The sequence below is a fragment of the Python bivittatus genome, unplaced genomic scaffold, assembly GCF_059951505.1.
Source record: "Python bivittatus isolate LINGU-HERP-01145 unplaced genomic scaffold, Pbiv_v1 ctg000480_np1212, whole genome shotgun sequence".
NCBI lineage: Eukaryota > Metazoa > Chordata > Lepidosauria > Squamata > Pythonidae > Python > Python bivittatus.
This window is the reverse complement of record NW_028277075.1, coordinates 19,972,303-19,995,195: the sequence shown is the minus strand read 5'-3', so window position 1 is coordinate 19,995,195 and position 22,893 is coordinate 19,972,303. Positions and strand designations below refer to the sequence as shown.

Genomic DNA, 22,893 nt, shown 5'->3' with positions numbered 1-22,893 from the left:
TTTAAAAGTATACATATACATACATACATAGAGAGGGAAAGAGAGAAACTAGAAGATCATTTTCTATTCAAGTACTATGATCTGAATATAGGTTTGTTGCACTAAGGACCCAGTGTAATCTCTGGTAAAAGTCATATTCCACTAATAAAATTACAACCCAAAATGAATTGAGGCAACCTTGGCAACTTTTAGACAGATGGATTTCTACTCTCAGAATTCTCAGAAATGGATGGTGGTTGCAACATTCTGGAAGTTGAAGTCTATACAATTGGTAGTTCCAAGGCTGAGAAATACTGTTCTAAAGGAATGTCTCATTATGCACCTGTCTAGACATTTTGGTGATCTTTGGAGGCCATGTTTTGAGTGCTTTTGACTAATACCATCAGCTAGGTGGCTACAAAAGAAGAATGCCTTGTCAGGTGTGATGTTTCACTTCTAGAATGATCTAGAAGGTTTGCCTTCCAAATCATTCTAGAAGGAATAGTCATTGTTCTTCTCTCAAGTAATCTAGATTTTTATCTCAGAAGTGCTGGAAAAATATTTTAATACGTATTATATTGTTTCTCTCCTGTTTATTTGTTGGATTCACATGTTAATTTAATTAAATAAATGCACACAATCCTATACTCACTTATCTGGAACATATTCTGCCCAGTAAGTGTGTACTTTTAGATTACATTTTCCTACACAGTTATTAGCTCCTTTTAGAGTAAATACCCCGTAAAATGAAACAAGGGAGAGGAGTTGCAATATTTATCAACTACTCTATTTTGGGTATGCAATTAAAAAAAACACCACTTTACATATCGAGATATGCAGCATTTTTTTAGCACATTATAAGGAATATGTGTAGGCTGAAAAAGTCAATGCCACAACGCCACTGTTCTTATACGGATATTCAAATAATATCTGAAAGCTACTACAAAGCAATAATTACAAATATATCATGTATTCCCATCTGCATATCATGTGAAGCCACAGCAGCAGTCAGTAAGCCAAAATTAAAACACTGTTTCAAACTTTGGCTTACTGTGCTAAAATAAATCATGTTTTATTCATGGACTGCCAAATAAACTACATTAAGTGTCAACACAACCAGTGTGAGCTTAACAGCAGAGTAGGATTTGAACATGTTTCCCCAGTAAGAATCTTACATGCCATCCTATACTGGATCTGATCTGACAGTGAAGTATCTTGGACCATTAAACAATTATCTTCCTCCTTATAGAGTAATTCTAACATATTTTTTTTTAGAGAAGCCAATTCAGATTAGAAAGTGTAAAATACAAGCAGCATTCCCTACCTGGTTTTCTGATATAAATGATTTTTTCTACCATTGTTTACAACGATAGCACCCAGTGGTGTTGGGGGGAGAGGAGGGAACAAATAAAAAGGTAAATGGGATGTTAAATTGAGCAGTTGCCATTTTTACATTTTTGACTCTCCATGCAGATGCCCCTAGTAGCACATCATTTTTAACATTGCAGTACTAATTAGAAATTATAGCAAAGCTTCTATCCCTATACTTTCAGAAAATGCTTGTGTAAATAGATATGGCAAGCCTTCTCCAGCCTGATCTCTGCCACCTGCATTAGGAATAATCAAAGATATGATCCAACATTAGCAAACCTCAGATTCGAGATGATTGATAAATGGGAACTGTCCCTAGAATACCATCAGCAATAAAAATAATGCATTGTGGGATTTAATCCAAACATATATTTTTAGATTTCAGTGCTTTTACATAGGATTAATTTATTAAAAACAAGGTAGGGAAAGTGTAGAGAGTATGACTCTTGGAATTTTTTCTAACCTCTATGGCAGGGGCCATAGAGGCATCTGTATTTTCTTCTATGTACCAAAGTAATGAGTTATGGTATATGTGTATATGCGTTTTCTCCCCAGGAACTAATTGTGGTATGTAGATACACATTTCTTGTATGTGTCTAATCAAGGTAGATGCATCTGTGTTGCTTTTGTGTATGTGTCTACTCAGACCAGGTTCATATGTGTTGTCCTATAGAGAATAAGTAAGATGACCTTGTCGGAGATATGCAGGAACCATTATCTAGGCAAAAGGGGCTGAAATATCTTTAAGTCCAGCAAAATAAGATATTTGGAAGCGACTTGATTCACTGGAGTACAGGTAATCCCCTGGGTTAAGAACTCCCGAGTTACAGATGACCCATACTTAAGAATGGAGCCTATTGTAGCAACATTTGAGTTAAATATACAATGATTTGAATTAAATACACAATGGTTTGAGTTCATTGCACAACACTACTTATACAGCATACTATAATACTGTTCTGGCTTTATTTATTTATTTATTTTATTTTATTTTATATATCCAATTTGTCACCGCCCATCTCGTTAAAAAGCAACTCTGGACTTACATACAAATTCCACTTAAGAATAGACCTTGGGAATGTTTTTAAACTGGGGACTACCTGTATAAGAAGGGGAGGAGGTACAGTACAATCAGCCTTGCAGGATTCTGTTATTATAGCCAATCCCCCCCAAAATAGTCTTAGTCTTCCCGTGGAGTTGATTTCCTGGTCTGGCCTACCTAGTGGGGCTGAAATGTCTGTGTGTGTGTGTGAAAGAGAGAGAGAGAGAGAGTGAGAGAGAGCGCTTTTAATTAGCACAGGCGCATGTGCTGTGCCATGGGTAGGTTGCTGATCTCCCCTTGTTGTATCTCTGTGTATAGTATACCATAGGACATACTGAATGATTGATTACAGGCCACCAAGTTGTTGTCAACTCTTCACAACCACAGATAGATTTTCTGTGTGACGATCTGTTCCTAAAGTGGCCTTTCAGGCCTTCCAATGTGCACTCATTGCCGTTGTACCTGAGTTTATCCACCTTGCTGCTGGTCGACCTTTTCTCTTTCGTTCCACCTTTCCCAGCTTTAGAGCTTTCTCCAGAGAGCTGGGTCTTCGCGTAATGTGTCTGAAGTAGTATACTTTGAGCTAGGTCACTTGTGCCTCGAGTGAGAACTCTGGCTTGAATAGGAGAGACTGTCCACCCTCCATCATGTGTAAGTAGGATAATCTGAGCTGGGTCACTTGATTAGAAGGAAAAGGAGGGGACTTAAAATAGAACAGTCAGCCCCATGTGGCGCCTGCCCGACTGCCTCTCGCATAGCAATGCGTTGGAGGATTTCATTCTGAATGGTCTTTCTCTGCAGTTTCGAGTTGCTTCCAGTCCATTTTCGACCTTTCTTCTCCTGGATTTTCTTCCACACCCATTTGGTGCAGTTCTGAATTACCCTGTTGGTAACAGAAATACAGAGTTCCAAGTCCTTTTATGCAATTCCAATGCAACTTCTCACTGGTTTGTTAATAATAAAAAAGAGGAGAGGTACTAGTATTCCAACTAACTCTGATTTTAATGTTCTCCGACCCGCGTCCGCAGACTGGCCATTCAACGATCACAGGGGGGAAAAAACCATAAGCCCTCTCTGAATCCGGGCCCTGGCTTAGCATTAAAGGCAATTTTACAGAATAAAGTCTTTCACAAATTAAAATGTATTAAATACACTGGAAAAAGAAGTAAAACACACTTCTGAAGTTTTATAGCGCAAGCCTACTTTAATCCAGGAACTAACTAAACAACAAATACCTACACTAACATTCAGCTTTGCCCTCAACGCAAAGCCCCCGTATTGCCATTTCCTAGCTATCTAACATGATGCCTATATTTTATCTCTTTTTCCACCCCCTAAAGCGCTGTTAAACTCACTCCGCATTTTGCATCCGCGTTCGTGATCCAAGGATTTCGACGAACAAGCCTTCGGCAGAAAGCACAGTGCTGATGCCGCGCTAGCTTTTTAGTCAGGCTGCCGTTTGTCGTTCAGGCACTTTCGGAGACAGACTCCAGAGGTGGGACTTTCTGGGAAAGGAAGGAACCTCAAACAGCATCAGCCGCAGAGGCGCACGTGGGTTGGAGTGGTTATAGGTGCGCGTGGCTGATGGTTCTGGCTTAGCCTGGGCTTTTTCTGATTGTTTCTCTCCACCTATCCAGGATGAAAGTAGTGGCTTTAATCAGGTAAAATAATTCCTTGGCGCTGGGAAGCTGTCCTGAGCGGAATAATATTTGCAGTTCACGATTTGTACGAAGTGCTGGACTCCCTTACGATGGGAGCAAACGATGCAACTGGCAGACAGCTCACGATTATTCTTTCTTTCTTTCTTTCTTTCTTTCTTTCTTTCTTTCTTTCTTTCTTTCTTTCTTTCTTTCTTTCTTTCTTTCTTTCTTTCTTTCTTTCTTTCTTTCTTTCTTTTTCTTTCTTTTTCTTTCTTTTTCTTTCTTTCTTTCTTTCTTTCTTTCTTTCTTTCTTTCTTTCTTTCTTTCTTTCTTTCTTTCTTTCTTTCTCGTGTAGTCAGCGAAATCCAGGCTTGGTTTTGCTTGCCTTTTAATCTAGGATAAAGTACTCTTCTGAAGTTATGGATATCCAGTCCCATCACACTTGGGAAGCATTGCAAAGTACGAGTTGTACTACAACCAAACATTTAAAAGGCACTATTTGTCCTACTCTTGGACTACAACTTCAGGGTATATGTATAGGGAATGCCTGCATGGTGACCTTTTGGAGGTCTTAAGATTCTTCTTTTTATGAGTATCTGTTCATAACAGTTCTCTGTTGATAGCTATTTGGTATACTACAGTAGTACTGTTAGGTCTAAACTGAAATAAACTCTTCAGAATAATATCTGGGATGGTACTCAAGAGTCGTATACTCAAGTTACATTTACATGGTGCATTCCTTGGTGAATTTAAACATGGCATATTCAGTTAGTCCAATAAACTGCATGACATATTCAGCCATGAACTAACTGCATGGGTTGAGTTTGCTCAACATTCCAGGCTAAAATGTAGCTGGCTAGTTTGTGGTTCAGTATGTGATATGAACATAGGCTTATAATTAAAGAACAGGGAGTCTTAACATACGTGCTTGGCACATACTAAATTATTTTGGTAATAGAAATACTGTATTCTTAATTTTAAACATTTTCCACTTTGGAAGCACAATTAGATTTGATTTGCTGTAGTTAAACAATATAGAGTTTGAAAATGTTTTGAATTGCTACAAATCATTTGGAAGTCTATTCTCTAAAGACTGTAGTGAATCATAGGCAAAGGTTAATGATGAATTATATTAAAAGGAAAATGCCATTATAAGTTCAGCAACCATTCTTGAGATTAAATAACTCTCAAAACAGCCTGCTCAAATAAATAATCTTATGGGAGGACAGCTCGCTAGAACTAGGTATTTTTTAGCATTTCCCATCTCCCTTTGCTACAGTTTTGATGGGGTGGCTCCACCAGTTGGCAATTAAAGAACAGTTTTGTGTGGCTTGCACGCATTTATGGGTTGAATGGAATGGCCACTTGTAAATGTGATTGTGACTTACCTTCCAAATTATTGTGACTTTCTTTCCAAATTATTCTATTAATAATATAATAATTAAAAAAAAGAGATTGATAAAAGTGTGTGGGCGTTACTTGGCATATCCTATTGCAAGGTCTGTTTTGTAGTTTGCAGACCAATCAATTAGTATTAAGATTTTTACTAGCAATTTTATTTTATATGTCTTCTTTCCACTTGTTGAATTTCTCCATAGGTATCTTAATGTCTGGTATCAAGCTCAGAGCTGTAATCTAAATGACAGTTCTTCTAAGTAATATGTAATTACATACAAACAACAAATCATTTGCAATAACAAACCCCAAGCACATGGCCAATTACTAGGTCATTGAAGTATTCTACGGACAATGGATCTTTGGAAGGACTATAGGTTTTTTAAGATGCAAAGAATATTATTTCTTGAAGTCACTCTGCTCCTTAGAAAGTAATGTTTAATTACCCAGTTAGTTATGTTCTGAATTATGTTAAATAAATAAAATTGGGACAAGTAAAGCTTATTATAGTTAGGGTTTCTGGACTGAGCAAAGTTTGGGTTGTACTCCTGTCTTGAAGAGGTTTCCCTCTCCCCCCTCTTTTGAAAATGTTCTATGCATTTATTGGGCAAATGGGTTTTAGTATGTAGATGGACTGATCACACTCTTTCCAAGAAGGTATTAGAATGTTAGGGCAATCCTTTTGACACCGAAGACAACCACACTGTGGAATGGGGTGGCAAATATCCTTTTTTACTGCCTAGCTTTAGTCTGGGACTGGCTAATGGTGGTTAATAGATACTAGTTTGTCTCTGTGTCTAATCTCCTTGAGAGCTGAGGAAGGCTGTCCTCCAAAAACGTGAATAGGAATAGTTCAACCTATGGTATCTTCCCTAGATGCACTCAGTGATGTCCGGTGGCATCTCTTTATTGATGGAATGGCATCCACCAACTGCACAGATACCTTCATATACTCTGCATCTGTCTCCTCTGCAAATACGCTTTGGATTTCGGGGACCCTTTGGAGACATTTGAGATATATGTGGACAGTGTACAATAGAAGATAGTAACAGAATATCATTTTATTTAAGCCTGCTGGTACTACCTCAAATGTAACAAATTATTTATCCAATGTTACATTTGGATTAATGTAGAGTTCTGTTCACAACTCTCTGAGTTGCTGTATGTTGGTTAATCTGGCGTATTCTATAGAATTTAGTGGGACAAAAATAATTTAGTTATAACTGTATAGTTTCCTTGTTTTACTTTTCAAGTTTAGGTGTGCTTACTTTTTTTTAAAGGGCAGTCATATTGTGCTCTGAGAAGTACTAGCAATTTGAGCATTTTTCAAAATGAGGAAAATTGTGAAGAATCGAACGTTTGTGCATCACAAATACTCTGGAATATAGTGCCTTTCATTCTGTCTGATATCCTTGGTAGCTAAATTGCTTCTGATGGCTGTCTTGCGCCCACACAACATTAATTTGCATTTAAATTTGAGCCTGTGAAAAGTCACTGACATTGAAGGTTTAACAATAACTCTTTTAAAGCTTGATGCTTTAGTTGTGGAAATTTTTTTCTTGCTGTGCATCTGTTTTTAATATTTGCATTCAAGCAGAATGGTGCTGCATTTTTTAATACAGATCAAGATTATAAAATGAATTTCACTCTTTACCACACCTAATCTTACATATTGTAGTATATTGTTTGTTAACACTAGCAATTGCCAGCCTCATATCACATTGTGCTAGGTAGATGTAAAATTTGTTCTGCAGGCTAAGACAGTTATGAAAGCATCCTGATTTGGCCTAGATAAGAGTATTAGAAAGTCAGAAGTTGTTCTTTAAGACATTGTCCCGTGGTACTTTCTTGTGCAAACAATACTTTCATTTCCCACTTATATGTGAAAAATAATGATGTAGATAAGAAACCTTTGGTGAGATTAAAGAAAATGAAGCTACGGCTCCAAGTATCAGTTACCTAATTGATTTGAATTTAAGGTATAGGTGACCCAACTAAAAAACATGCATAAACATAGTGACTCAACTGAAAAAAAAAACTAAAAACATACTGATATTTCAGATATTGAAAAACACTGATTTTTTTGACGTGTAAACAGTTTCATTGCCATTTTAAGGTAAATGTAAATATTATTTCAAGAGAGTTCTTTCTGAAAAGTTTAATTATCAAATAATACAGCCTTTTTTTCCCTTCTAGTGGTGGAAAAGACAGCACTTACAATATGATGTGTTGTCTTGCTGCCGGCCATCAGATTGTTGCCTTGGCCAATTTAAGGCCTACTGAGAACAAAGGTAAGGATTCCCCATTTCCCATATAACAGCCTCCGAACTCTCCATCTAGAGCCAATATTTTATCATTTTATTTGTCAAACAAAAATGGACTTGCTAGGAGTGTTTCATAGGAGCACAGGAAATTACTTTATAGTAAGTCAGATTATGTCTATGTAGCTCATAACTACCTACTGTAAAAAGTATTTCAAATTCTACATTTGCTTGGGAGTATGTGTACACAGAACTTACTTTGAGGTGAAAAGGTAAGGTTTTTGTGGAAAGATTTGCTCTGGGTAACATTCATGTTCCCCACTAAGTTGTTTATAGAAGATAATAAGCTGGGATAATGTATTGCGGTCCTGTGTGTTACGTTTGTTTTAAACATTAATCTTCACCAGAAACATTCAGTGTTGCCATTTAAGGCTACATGATTATTTTAAGGGTTATTGTGCATGAGATGTCATAAACTTTGATTTATTACTGCATTGAAAGTTGCAGTAAATTACATAAATATTAAATTAGGAGTTCACTTAGAGGGTATTTTTTTCTGATCTTTTGAAATAAAAGTCAGCATACATTGCAATTGTTTAAGATTATTTTGTGCTTCCACTTCAGGCAACTTGATTAAGTTTGTAAGACCTGAATGTATCCCTCCAAACTGATAATACATTTTTAACAATTTAGAACCAGTTTTGTGTAACAGTTAAGGTGCTAGATTAGAAACTGGGAGACTGTGAGTTCTAGTCCTCCCTTGGACATGAAAGCTGGCTGGGTGACTTTGGGCCAGCTCCTTGAGATGGGCTGTAAATCTAATCATAATATTTAGACTGGTAAAGTATATCTATACATGTTTATGCAGAGAAGCATTTAGCTCTTACCAAAATGTATTGCAGATACTGAGATTTACACACAGAGAAGAGATGAAGAATGTGGTTAATTAAATGGAAATATTAACATTTATGTTTAGTGGCTTGGATCCATGGTAATTTTACTGTGGATGCAAAGGGTCCTTCCCTCTGTTGAAAACTTTATTGATTATCCTCTTTCTCCTTAATCTTCTACCCTCTATCACCAAAAGTCTAAAGTGGGCTGAATACAGTTGTTGGACTAGTGGTAGTGCAAAGGAAACTCATTCCAATCCATAGTTTATAAAGTACCACAAGGTTGTCTTCTCCCAGTTTAGGATGTGCCTCATGATTACTTGTTATAATAGTTCGTTTATTTAGTATTATTTAAATCTTAAAACCATTTATATCTTTCAGCCATAAGGAATCAGAAAAAGGCTTTCAGAATAATAGAAATGATAGTTGCTAGCTTTTAGCTTACAACCAAGAAGGCATGGCAAAGAGGAATAAAACTTCAAGGGCAGTTCTTAGTGTTTCATGATTCTTATTATGGCCAGCTGTAGTGCAAGTGATAACTTGCTGGTCTTTATCACAGGCTTTGGTTCTGAAGGCCTTTGTGGCAGGGAGTCCTGCTCAGTGGATGAGGGCAGCAGGAGGCAGAGACTGCTAACCTCTAGGATTTTTTATTACAATATTTTTTTAACCTTATGAGTGTTTCTGCACATACACCATTATGACTTTTAAAAAGGCCAATGATTTTCTAGAAGGAAGGAAGGAAGAAATGAATGAATGATGATATCCTGGGCAAACTCGTTACATGAGACTGAATTTTTGTTTGATGCTTGTTAAAAATAATCTCCATGCCCAGGGAAGCAGTAAGTGTATTTGATAAAGTTTATTAGTTTTTAAGATATTTGGGATGTTTTCAGCATTATTCTGTATTTTGCGTTTGGGAGTAATTGAAATGAAATTGGGGATAAAAGAGATGTTATTTTTTGCTCTCTTTATTTTTATTGTTTTGAAGTGCTGTAAATGGAGGTTTAAATGTATTGGGATATAGGTAGTCCTCAACTTATGACCACAGTTGGGACTGGAATTTCCATTGCTAAGTGATGTGGTCATAAAGCGGGACATGTGACCACTTCGCTTAGCGACAACAATCCCAGCACTCCCCAGTGCTGTTGTTAAACGAATTCCACTGGTTGTTAGCCAAGGACCAACCCCAATCCAAGCCATTCTGGGCTTGGCCCCTCCCAGTCTGGAGCCTCAGTAAGGTAAGGGACTGCCTCCAACTCCCCCCACCTGCCTATCTCCCCACCATCTCTGCCCTTTTGGCTGCCCTGCACCCTGCCTTGTGGGGCGGCAAGCAGCCCCAGAACTACGTGGCTCTGGGGCTGCTTGCCATGCTATGGTTTAGGGGCTTCTTGGCCTCCTTTCCTCTTTGCTTACTTGCTCGCTCACCCTTGCCCTTCTTCCCCCTTTGCTCACTTGCACACATGCACTGTGCCCTTCTTCCCTCCACTCACTCACACACACCAGCACCCTCCTTCCCCCTTCATCACTCACACACACTGCACCCTCCTTCGTTCACTCACATGTACCACACCCTCCTTCGCATGCCGTGCCCTCCTTCCCCCTTCGCTCACTTGCATGCACCAGTGGTCTCCTTTCCCATTTGCTTGCATACACTGCAACTTCCGCTTGCACGCACACATGCACTGCACCCCTCCATCCTCCCAAGGACTCTCTGGGGCAATTCCAATGTTGAAGGAGCACTCCAGGGGCGCTTCTGGGTGCTGAAGGACTCTCCAGGCGTGCTTCCGGCACACACTCTGCAGCTCACATTGGAAGCTGCTAGCAGTTCCTCCTCTTCCTCCTGCAAAACCTTCCTTCTGCAAAGCCCCAGAGCTGCAGTGCAGTGCGAAGGGAGCACAATGCATATGAGCAAGCAAAGGGGAAGGAGGGTGCTGGTGCATGTGAGTGAGTGAGAAAAGGAGGGTGCAGTGCACACATGCAAGCGAGCGAATGGGGCAGGAGGGTGCTGGTGCGTGTGAGTGAGCAAAGGAGGGAAGTAGGGCATGATGTATGTGAGCAAGCAAAAATGGAAGGAGGACGCAGTGCATGGGTGCCAGCGAAAGGGATAAAGCGGTGGGTGGGGGAGACTTACTTGAGCATTTTGCAACCTCCCCTGCTGGCTTCTTCATTGACTTTGCTTGTGGCAATCCGGCAGGGAAGGCTGCAAATGGTGATCACGTGATTGTGGGGTGCTTGGCAACCACTTGTGCAAACAAGTTACCAAGCACCCAGATTGCGATCACATGACCGTGGGGGCACTGCAATGACTGTAACTTCAGGGACCAGTCATAAGTCCACTTTTTCAGCACCATCATAACTTTGAATGGTCGCTGAATGAATGGTTGTAACTCGAGGACTACCTGTAATGTTCTTGACTGTGTGCATTTGATAATATAGTAATGCCTTGTTTGCCTTTCAGAAGGAATCGATGAACTGGACAGTTACATGTATCAAACAGTGGGTCATCATGCTGTAGAATTATATGCTGAAGCAATGGGTTTGCCTCTTTATCGTCACACGATTAAGGGTACCAGCGTTAACACAGGCAGCACCTACACAAAATGTGAGGGTGATGAGGTTGAAGATCTTTATCAGCTTCTAAAACTTGTCAAGGTATTTTATATGGCAATTTCATCTCTTAAATGTAAGGATTAAAGCTGTAGACCTCAAGCCTATAGTCGCCTATTCTCTTGTACTCATCCATATTTTTGCTGTATATCCTTTTCCCATAGAGAATAAACTTGGAAGAAGTGGCCTTAATTTATAGCTTATTCTGGACTTTATTGTTGCTTCCTGCTTCAGGTTAAAGATCCTATTATAGCTGTAAAAACTGATTTATGCTAAGAAATACATTTGAATGGTATGGTGATTCAATATCTTCCAGGTTTTATACTGTTTATATTCTTTTTTTTTGTTCCCAATTTATGTTTTGTATCTTTTGTTTGTGTACTTACAGTATTTTCTGTGTTACAAGCCCGTGAATTTTAAAGGAAAATCAAAGAGGACAGAATTCATTATTTATATTGTGTTATTTACTTGGAGCATCATCACAGATTGGAGTTTTGTTATTGATGATATACTGAATTACCAGGATAGCATTTTTAGAAAGCAAGAAGACATAACTGATTTGGTTGCTACAATGTAAACCATGGTTTATTGGTATGAGAATGAGCAGTAGTGAATCACTTGGTATCATGCTCCCCTTTGGTAGTATGGTTGGGAGGATAAGTCAAGAAGCTTTAAATTATCATTTAGTATTGCATGCAGAATGAGCTATTGTAATTCAAAGATCCAGTATCTTCTAAGAATTCTGAAAAGAATGTTATTCCCTCTTTCTTAATTAGAAAGAATGTCTCTCTACACATGTTAGTTTCTTCCATTTGGCTCTTTCCGAATTGATTTAGGGATTCAGTATAAATAGAATATTCCATTTAAGCATCCAAGCTTCCCTGTGTATAACAAATTGTTGGACTGATGCAGTTGACTGGACATAACTATTCTGTACCAGCTACATAGATTTTTAACAACATGAAAATGCTGATAAAAATGGAACAAAATGTGTAATATTATATCTCTTTACCATCTTAAAGAAGTAGTTCATAATCATAATCATTATTCAAACCAGGAAGCTTGATAAGTGTTACTGTTGTCTATATAAAACAGATTGTTTTATGTTTATATTGCTTAGATTTTGAGATTCTGTATTTATGGCTGATTTCTCATAAAACTATACCTCCTGGAATAGTTGAGACAATAGTGACTATTGGTCTGAAGGTTGGCTGATGAATTTCAAATAGGATGCTTATTGTTGTTGTTCTATTAGAGAAATTATACTTAGAAGATTTTCAACAATCACTCAGAATATAATAATCCTTATGTTGTTTCTAAACTTGGATTTCCTTTTTAGAACAATGGTGTGTTTAACCTGCACCCAACTACAGAGAGATCAGTTATGGGTCTCAGCGGAATATTTTTAGCATGCACACTGATTGAAGGAAATGGACCATAACTTTGAACAGAAATCTAGGTGGAAAAATGAGGCCACCCAAAGGTTGTTCACTCCAGATTTAAACTTTTCTGACCTGGATACCTGTGGCTATAGCTTATGCTCATGGATGATTTTTTGTTTCCTTCTGGTTTGGTGCAGAACTGTTAGCTCTGTCATCACACGTAATTACTGTAGGGGACTGACTGAGATAATGTGTTGGAAGTTGTGAGCACCCTGTGAATGCGGTACAGGCATTTAACCTTCTGCGGTAATGAGGCAGTAGGTAAACGTTACACATAAAACAAAAGGCTTTGTGCTAGGTGGTACCTTATATGTGCAGTGGAAGCAAACTCATAGATGGAACAAGCTTGGGCATCTTTATTTTCTCCCTGTTTATTCTGAATGACTTTCATGGCTGCTTGCTAAATTAAGTGTACAATTTCTGTTTGCAAAACAAAAACAGCAGCAAAATGCATAATAAGTATAGATGTACTGGCCTTAATGCTGTTGGTTCCATGGAAGTTCTGAAAAAGAGCTTTCAATTAGTACTACATTGAGAACAAGTTTGCTTTGCTCTAAGGCAATGGTTTCAAAATTGTTCCAGGTAATTACTTACCTTGGAATTTACCAGGGGGCCCTTAATAGGCAGATAAGTAATGGAGAAACTTCATGGGAAAAAAAGTTAATACATTTTTATGTAATATGCAAGAGGTGGGTGTGTTCTTATCAGCTCACATCGAACAATAGTGAAACATTGTTGTAAGGCAGTTTCTATGCATAAGAGAAAAAAATTGTTTCTGTCACTCAGGGAGACGGTGTAGAAAGATTTTACCTGAATGTAAAAGCTCTGGAAACTGTGGCTAGAAGGATGCAACTTTCAGTCCTCTTTGAAAACATTGTATTTTAAGATTCTTGATGGAGAATAGCTTAGACTTTTCATTACCAAAGGGATTGGGAAGTTGCAATAATAATGAGACAGGAGTTGGCACCAGATAGGACATCAAGTCACCTACTTTTAATGGTGTGACAGAATCCAAAAGTAAGTAAATTAACCCCCCAACCCTGAAATCTTGCAGAATCTCCGTGCTTGTGGAATGAAGACCTGCATGATTTTAGCTTTTAAGAAGTATTTTATTTGAAATTGGCCCCAGTGCCGTTATAGTGTCAGCCCTCTCCTGAAAAGTTTGCTTGTCATTGACTTAATGCAGTGGTGCTGGTTTATTATTTAAAGGTTAGGGTTTAAAAATTTGCAGTACCATTGGACTTGGCTATAATATACAATGTGGTTCTTAGTGAATTGTTCTAACTTTTTCCATGCCAGAAGATGATTTTAGGATGAAGTAATAAGGGGAGGAAAGGAAATGTATTATTGATCAATTAAATTAAATGATTAATAGTAGGACGAAATTTCTTTTCATTTTCTTCCAGACAGCAAGGACTGAATACGTTGCTATTATCTGGAGAATAACAGTCAGTTATGACATAAATTAATGCTAATGTTAAATCTTGACAACTTCTGCTTTGGAAGTTTGTGCATGATATTTATAACTATAGTTGAAAGAGATGTTATCAAGTTGTCTTGGACTAAATAAGTGAGGTGTTTTTTCTAAGTAGATATTAATTTCACTGGAATAAAATTCAAGTTATAAATATATGGAATCAATTGCATTTATGAAAGACATTCAATAACCATGCTTTCACAAATGAATTCATTTAAAGCACTTCTAAAATTGCACTCGAAACCTTGCATACATCAATACATTATTGGGTACTTTATAAGAACAAGAATAAGAGTTTGGGATTTTTAATTTGTTAGGGAAAGAAAAAAAGAAAGAAAGGCCTTGATCCTTGTTTTTGTCACAGGCAGCTACTTGCACTTAAGAATTGATGACCTAGATGTGAGTATAGTATATTAAAATGGCCTCCTGCACTGTTCTCTGAGAAATAGCCTTCCAGCATTTGGTTAAAAACCTTTAATGAAGCTCAGCCATCTGACACAATTGCTGGGTTCACACATTGTGCAAAATGATGTTTTTTAACCACAGTTTGCTAAACAATACACAGTTGGCTGGGTTCACATCTGTTAACCCATACATTCACACTACATCATTGCCAAACAAAACCATATTATGATATACAGTGATGTACAAACTTTTTCAGTTAGTTTCACTGTTAGTCATTAGGCTTTTCCTCCAAGTGTTTAGTCACACAGGTATCCTCCATGTGTTTTTCCCATGTTGGAATGAAGCATAAGTATCTTTATTAATAGTAATACAACATTAAGCTACTAACATAGGTTACTTCAAAGGTTTAATTAAAAGAAAAGGTAATGTAGTGTTTTAAAATAGCAATGCTTTGATAATTTTTATAAAAACTTCTTGCTGAGGATGTTTTTTTGGCTTGCTAGCAAGGTAGAAACAAGTGCTAAACTTGCTCCTCTTTTCTTCGGTGCACTGATCTGAGTTAGTTTTGGCTCTGCTGGCTAGGAATTATGAGAAGTGATGTTATACACATCTGGAAGATACCAACAAATTGCAGAAATCAGGCTGAAGCAATAATTTCTTGGTGTATTCAAATCTGGGAAATAATTATTGCAGTGTGTCATAATTTTGCAATTATTGTAGCTTGAAATGTCTAATTCTTTTAGACATTTAGCAGGAGCTGAAACAAGGTTGTTTCTGTCTTTGAATTCTTATAAAGTACCAAGAGTAGTCCTTTTGACTTATACTATTCTTGTCCTGCATATAATAATCAGATATGAGAAGTTACTAAAGAAAATCTGGCTGTAAATCAGAATAAGGCATCTTGCCAGTTGATTTTTTTTTTCATTTGTTAAAAGAACTTTGCAAAGTTTAAAACAGTAATTTATTTAAATAAAGTCTAAATCAGTGTTCACTAAAAGTTCCAGCGTGGAGTAGAACTATTTTAGGCACAATAACAATAATAAAAGCCAGAAACAGCATCTGTAAAGTCAGTAAATTCTCCAAAGCCATAAAATACTAAACTCTGTTGTAAAACATACTGAAATGTCTAGGATTTTTACTTGGTGGTGAAAAATACAGTAAAGGTGGTGGTGGATGAGATTATTTGGGAAAGGTTTCCAGATGTTGAGTAGCCCAACTGCAAAAACTCTTACCTACTCTCATTTGCTTGGGGATCGAGCTGGAGGAAGAATGGGAGCTTTAGACAAACGTATATGGACATTCATAGGAGGTATGGGACATCTAGCTAATGGCAAAGGAATAAAATACTTATCTCCTCACACTAGGTTCCTGATTTAGTTTGTTTGTGCTTGCCTGGCTGCCTGCCTGCCATATTTAAGAACAGAGACAGTGTGGTGTAATGGTTAGGGTTTGAGACTAGGAGCAGGGGACTTGAGGCATGGAAGACAGCTGGGTTACTTTGGGCCCTTCACTTTCTCTCAGCCCGAATCAGTATTAGGCTCTGTGACAATCCAGATGAAAAACTAAACTTGTCATCATATCTTGCCGTGATATCTTTACTCTGTGAACTGAAGCACAGTGCAGAACAAGGTGACCCTGCAACCAAGTGGGACAAACGCTAGGAATAACAAAATTCAAAAGCATGTTTGGCCCTCAGTTAAATGGCACTGAGATAGTGTACTGAGGCAATGCACATCCTCACAATTTGCGTATATTATAGATACTGAGCATATAGTTAGAAGAAAATACATGCCTGAGTTTTGTGCACTTTAAATTTCCTTCCACTTTTCCCAAAACATAGCATGTGATCATCAATAACAATTGCCTTGTTATGTATCCCAAAATGCAGTGTATATATTATGATTGTTAGTGTTGTTTTAATAGGTAGGTGATTTACTTCATCCTATTAGATTAAACAATGCTAGATAGTACAGTAGGTACTATTATAGTGGCATACACATCCAAGATAATATGCTGGTACCATGCTTACCTAATGGATAAGCTGTTAATCTGATCTCCTAATTTGTTTTAGATATAATACTTAAGGCAGTTCGGTACTGTATTATAAGGATGACATCTTCAGTTCTGTAGTAGACCAGGAACAAATGTTTTAAATTAGTGATCTGTGCCATTGATTCTACAGTTCCTAAAATAGGTCCAAGTTTGTTGCTAAGGTCTGAAGTGTGGAAGTCTAATGAAACACGTTTCTTAAGGATGTATTAATTGTTGAGTGATGATGTGTTTTGAAGAGGAACACAGTTTCATAACTTACATTTTTAACTGTAGTAGAGACTAAAGGGAGATGATACTTGTATTAATGTGAAACACAGTTTATTCCTTTGCTCAATTACATGGAGCAATAGTCATACATAGAGACAGTATGTGTGTGCTAATATCCTACATGGTTACCCATTGTCTATCTGCTTACATATTATTATAAGTATATTATCTCTTAAAATATAGAACATAACATTTTAAAAATGTTTTCTCAACTATAGATCCATTCACAACATTTTCTACTTGTCACATTTACATTGCTGGTAGAATTATTTTTCTCCTTAGTCTCTCATTATTATAATGAACTTCTACTGAATAGTAATAATTTTTTGAGTTCTTTTATATCTCCATTCATTCTTTATGTTCAGTGTGACTGTAATTTGTGGAGATATTTACAGATTTTTAGCAAGTAGATAGATCCTTTGGATAAAGGCCTTGCTTGGAATAGCCATTCCCAGCTGGTCCTGACCAGAAGTTGTGGGGGTTGAAGTCCAACCCATTTGGATGGAGTCAGATTGAGGAATTTATTTTTAACTATCTACTCAGCATTATTTTTAGTGGAAAGGTGGATATACGAACTGTAAATACTGGATCACTTGATGAGTTTGTTATTACTCAGCTGAGACTGATACAAAATAATCAAGACATTTTGCAGAATAAATAACCCAATCTTTGGATTCAGGAAATGGTCTGCATGGTAAGGGATCTTAGAGATTAAATTGCTGTGTATATCAATTATATTGTATAACAACCCTCACAGGCAACTTAATAAATAAGCCACAAAGTATATATTTTGCAGAGGGTTTTTTTCCCTTTCCAAACAGAACTTGAAACTCATTTCACCATTTTCTGTATAATATGAATAAGAGCACTGGAATTATTCCTCATATAACTTTTCAGTGATCTGTAACAACACCTTTGTAATACTAGAACAGGGGTGGGGAACCTGGTGGTATCCTTCAGATGTGTGAGACTACTGCACCCACAGTCCTTTGTAATTTATCATATTGTTTGGGGTTGATGAGAGTGTAGACTAGAGCCTTGTCGCCTATTTCTGTAGTGGACAATAGTGGTGATGAGGATGATAATGATAATGTGTACAGATGAGAATACTGAAACTAGCCACAGCATTGAATTTAGGTTCAGCTAATACAAACTGGTGTATTAGTTGTTTTTTATCACCCTATATGCCAATGCATTGAGATGTAAAATTCATTTAGTGATGGATCTGGGATTTGGGGGGCCTTTCAGAAAAGCAATCCTCAGAGATAAGTTCTCTCTTAAGATGGAAGAAGTAGACCTTGAAAACAACTTTCTCCAGCTGCCTTTGATAAAGTGGCCGGGCAAGCATATGAATAAGGAGACAGCCATAAACAGCTTTTGAAGCAGCTGTGCAAATGTGTAAAGCAGTGTTTCTCAACCTTGGCAACTTTAAGATGTGTGGAGTTCAAATCCCAGAATTCCCCAGCCAACATTCTGGGAGTTGAAGTCCACACATCTTAAAGTTGCCAAGGTTGAGAAACACTGCTCTAAAGAGATGTCATTGTTTTAATGATTTGAAGAGATACTTTGCTCTTACATGTTGCAAAGCACCTTGTTTGAATGCTTTGGGCTGACCCAACAGACTCACCTAAAGTTAGTTGTATCTGGGACTAAGAAACCAGAAGCAGTAATAAAAATTGGGGCAGGAGAAGGGGAGATTGAGTCTGGGAGGGAATTGATGGAAGCTGAAGGGATGGTTGCTGTATTCTTGGCTGGATGCAGTTTTTAAGTTAAGTGGCTCCGCTTCATTTCCAAAAATGTTATAGTTAATGCAGTTAATATTACTTGAAAATACATTGAATTGGAATCAGTTTTCAGGGGAAGACTTTTCCAAGTGTTGCATTTGTCTTTCTAATGTCATTAATAAACATCTGGATGCCCCTGTAGTATGACTGGTTCCCCCCCCCTGCAAAAGGGTGAGAAATATGACATTTTATATAAGTACTTTCTGTGGATTTGTCCCGGTTGGGTATGTGGGATTGCAACCTGTTGCATTACTTCTGAATAAGCAGAGAAAGCAAAACTGGTGGTGAAAGACGGCGAGGAAACCTTGGTTTCTTTCCTTAATCAGTCCTCAGCCTCTGATTGCCAGGTTTTCTTAATTTCCCACTGCCAGGATATTCTAATATGGCCTTGCTTGATGAATGTGGCGTTCTGGATCTGTAAGATTCTCACATGTATTCGGAAATGGGCAACTAGGCATTGTTTGCAGGACGTCAAATGAACTGTGCTCTTGCTGCACATTGATAAACATACGTTTCCTCCTTTTATCAGGGATATTGCACAATGTGAAGTATGGGTTTCCAATTGTACTCATTCTTTTCAAACTTCTTCCTGTTTAAAAGTTAAGCTTCACTAATTGGAAGCTGATCAGTCCCTGGGTTTCTTTTTATTTTGCCTTTAAAGTCTGTTTATTAGTCATTAAATCTAAACTTTACCTAGTTCAGGTTTGGCATGACTTCAGAAAGAAACAATATATTTATTCCTAAGAAGATCATGTCATCTTTCTAAATGCAAAGTGAGCATTAATTAATTGTAATATTTGCTAATCATTTTGCTTTAATATTCTTTTAAGAGTACAGTATTACCATTTTAAGTGAAGTGCTTGTATATGGATAAACAATGGTCCATACTTCTCTAGCAGCAACTGGATTTCTAATTATCACTTAAAATCTTCTATTGCTACATAACTGCTAATGGATCATGTTAAAAATCTTTTGGAAAAATGAAATCTGTAATTTGTTTTAATAACTTTTATAGCATTCACATTTGCAATTAATGGGAATTTATGTTAAAGAGTTCAGAGCAATTTAAAGTCACTTATCAAAACATTTTTCTTGGATTTACTCTGACACATGCATGGATTTGGTTTCAGTAAAATGTGTATTTGAGAAGTAATTGCAATTAAGTCATAAGGGCATACATACATACATACATACATACATATATATAATACATTTGGAAACCCTTTACATTTGATCAAGAAATATAGCTTGCATTTTGGGACTGAACTGTGTATAGGTCTACTGAACAGACTTAAGGTGCTGAATTGTGTGAATGAGTTTTGGAATTAGCAAGTCTTGAAAGCAATACTGTCAACAAAGGGACTGAAAACAGTAATCTTTTTATAGGGAGGGAGTAGCTAAAGGAATTTTCAGATTATATATGTATATGGTATTCTTATTAAACAACAGAAATATGTGAATGAAAAATACTGTTTTTTTTTAATTTAGTCCTGAATCAACTTGTAGTATTGCATTGCAGAAAACAATTACACATGCTTAAATCCTGTTGAAATAAATGAAACTTAAGTATTAATTTAAGCATGCTACAGACAAAAGGTTCATATGGAGAAAAGAAAACAGTCTCTGAGTATTGCTGCTATTTTGATAAAACATCAGAGGAAAATAAAAGATTTTGTATAGATATCAAGTATGATTTCCTGTTTTTGTAATCAAAAATATGGTATTTTGTAATAAAAAATATGGTATCTTGGTACTAAATGTACTAGTACATAAAATAAGAAGCCATTTATTAACTCTTCATTGTAATGTATATTTTAATAAAGAAAATCCATAGCGTCTGTTTTTTAACATGGAGATGGACAATAATATTTATGTTACAAATTCTTTTTTGAAAACTTAAATTGGGCTACATTGTATCTATAATTCTATTAATAATGTCTTATTGTTGTTTAATACTTAAAAGGTGGAGGGACTGAATTAGCCTTTTAAACAAAAAGTGTATAGTGTTAATGTCCTGCTCCTAGTGATAGAATTGAATCTGCTCATGCATGTTATTTCTGCTGATCACAACGTGGGGTTGTGGTGAAATTGATTTGTGAAGAGTGGGGTGCTCTGATTAAATTATCTTCTTTCAATGGACAAACTACCAGGGAAAATTCTACTTATATATACTGTAGTAGTATATATTCAGTCCAACAGGCTGTTGCAAAGTTTATATTTTTCCCTCAAGTCCAGCTATCTTTAGAAAATCTTAGTTTTTTTTTTTTTTGGCGGGGGTTACAAATGGGATAGGCTTACTACATTTGCATCTTTCATATACTGCGAATTGGATATTTTTGACAGCTCCTTTTTGCAGACCAGTGCAGCCCCCAAAAATGTTCTAAAACTGATACAACAGTGCCCTCTGTAGGTTGTGTGTATGCAGTTTCTTGTGACAGGAGAATTTAAATATTCTTAGGATGGGGGGTTGAAAGCAGGATGTTAGATTATTCTTAAAATATTTGGAAGCTTTTTTTTCTTAAATAAATTTTGATTTAAATGCATTCCAGAAGGTAATAATTGAATTACTTTACTTTGCATTTGTTGTATGCTTCTTAATATATCAGAGTAATATATTACTCATTTTATGAGACATATTTTCTAGCTCTTTGAGGCTAATAGAATCTTTGAACAATGGCCTTTTTCTAGTAGTTTTCTTTGTACTTTTTAAGTTTAGGGTTGACCATGTAATTTAAGACATAAATTATGTGTACATTTATGTAAAGAGTCAGTGTGGTGTAGTGATTTAAGATGGTGGACCTAGGCCTGGGAAGACTCACATTCATGTTCACCCTCTGCCATGAAAATTCACTGCATGGTTTTGAGCCAGTAATGATCTCTTAGCCCAACATATCCCATAGGGTTCTTGTGGGGAGAAATGGAGAAATTCCTGAAGGAAAGTTCAGATATAAATCCAAAAATAACTTAATAACTTGTTAACTGTGCAGCTCATAACTCATGAAATGTTTTTGATAGACTCTGCAGGTTTATTTTGTCCTTTTAGCTGGACCTTCAAAAAATTCTCCAGAATTGATACATAGGTTGTCAAAATAGCTTTCCTCAATGAAAGTGTGTGTTACATGGACATTTTGTGTAATTACATTGCACACAAATATATATTTCAGTGCCATTTTATGGTACTTAATAAAAATTCTGATTACTTAATGATTGATATGGCCTTCTGAGGGCTTTGTTTGACAACTGTTCCCATGCACAAAAGGGCCCAAAGTAATCCTAATTAAGTGTGTAAACCACTCTGTGTCAACTGTTTGCCAGAATTGCTAGAAGTAGAGGCCAGCATGTATTTCTTTAGGGATTCTGAGTCTTAAGTTCTTAGTTGTTGTTTTTTTAAACATTCTTGCATATTTTTGTATATATATAAAGAATTACTGGAGGTATAGGGAAAGTAATTCTAAAGTTACATTTATTTCATAATGGAAAATATAAGTAATTGCTTTAAATTTTTGTCAATTTGAAATTCTGCATCATTGAAGTTTTCAAAGATAAAAAGTGAGCCAGTAGAAATTGTCAGATGGTATTATGGATAAAAGTCACAAATCACAATATAATGTCAATTCCTGATGACTTCATGGATGTGTCTTTGACCTAGTATGAAAGTTGTTTGCCTTTGCCTTCTGTGTGCATGTGTATGTGTGCGTTTTCCAATTTCTGAAATCAAGTCCAACTCTGTTTAGCTTTTTATGGTCCATCACAGTCAGCTAGGTGCTGCCAGCTATCTGGATTGCAGTATGATTCAGAGATTCCAGTTGATAAAAACAGTAATGAATAAGCTCTAATTAAAATTTAATATCTATTGTGTTCTTTATGTGCAGAATTCAGTATAACATGCACAAAATTCAGTATAACAGTGTTGGAAAAAAATGGGGTTGATAAGTTGCAAATAATTTCCCCAATTTAGAAAGTCATTAAGAAGCAGATTTTCTACAAACTGGATGGTTATTTGGCATTAAAAAAACAACAACTCAAAAGTTTAATTCTAATATTTATTATTTATGGAAGACAACATGGATTGCTTGCAATAAATAAAAGGATAAGAAAACTATATGAGAGGCAAAATATCTGAGAGAGTAATAATCTCTCCTAAGCACATGGCAAGAGTTTCCTTGGGAAATACAGTGGTGCACACCAACAAATTCAGATATTGTGTATGGGATAACTATTTCTAATTAACTGCTGTAGAAGTAATACAAACTTGCCAAAGAGGAAAAAAGATTTCTGAAA

General features: G+C 36.6%; 1 protein-coding gene across 2 annotated transcripts in view; it reads left to right on the top strand.

Moving 5' to 3' along the window:
• The first annotated feature begins 3,911 nt into the window (after positions 1–3,911).
• Positions 3,912–22,893, top strand: part of DPH6 (diphthamine biosynthesis 6) — a 224,428-nt gene continuing 205,446 nt past the window's right edge. For both annotated transcript variants that reach the window (XM_025165624.2, XM_025165623.2), the window contains exons 1-3: positions 3,912–4,053; positions 7,624–7,718; positions 11,037–11,230. In XM_025165624.2, coding sequence (XP_025021392.1) covers positions 4,031–4,053; positions 7,624–7,718; positions 11,037–11,230 — 312 coding nt within the window. In that variant the 5' untranslated portion in view covers positions 3,912–4,030. The remainder of the gene's footprint in view (positions 4,054–7,623; positions 7,719–11,036; positions 11,231–22,893) is intronic.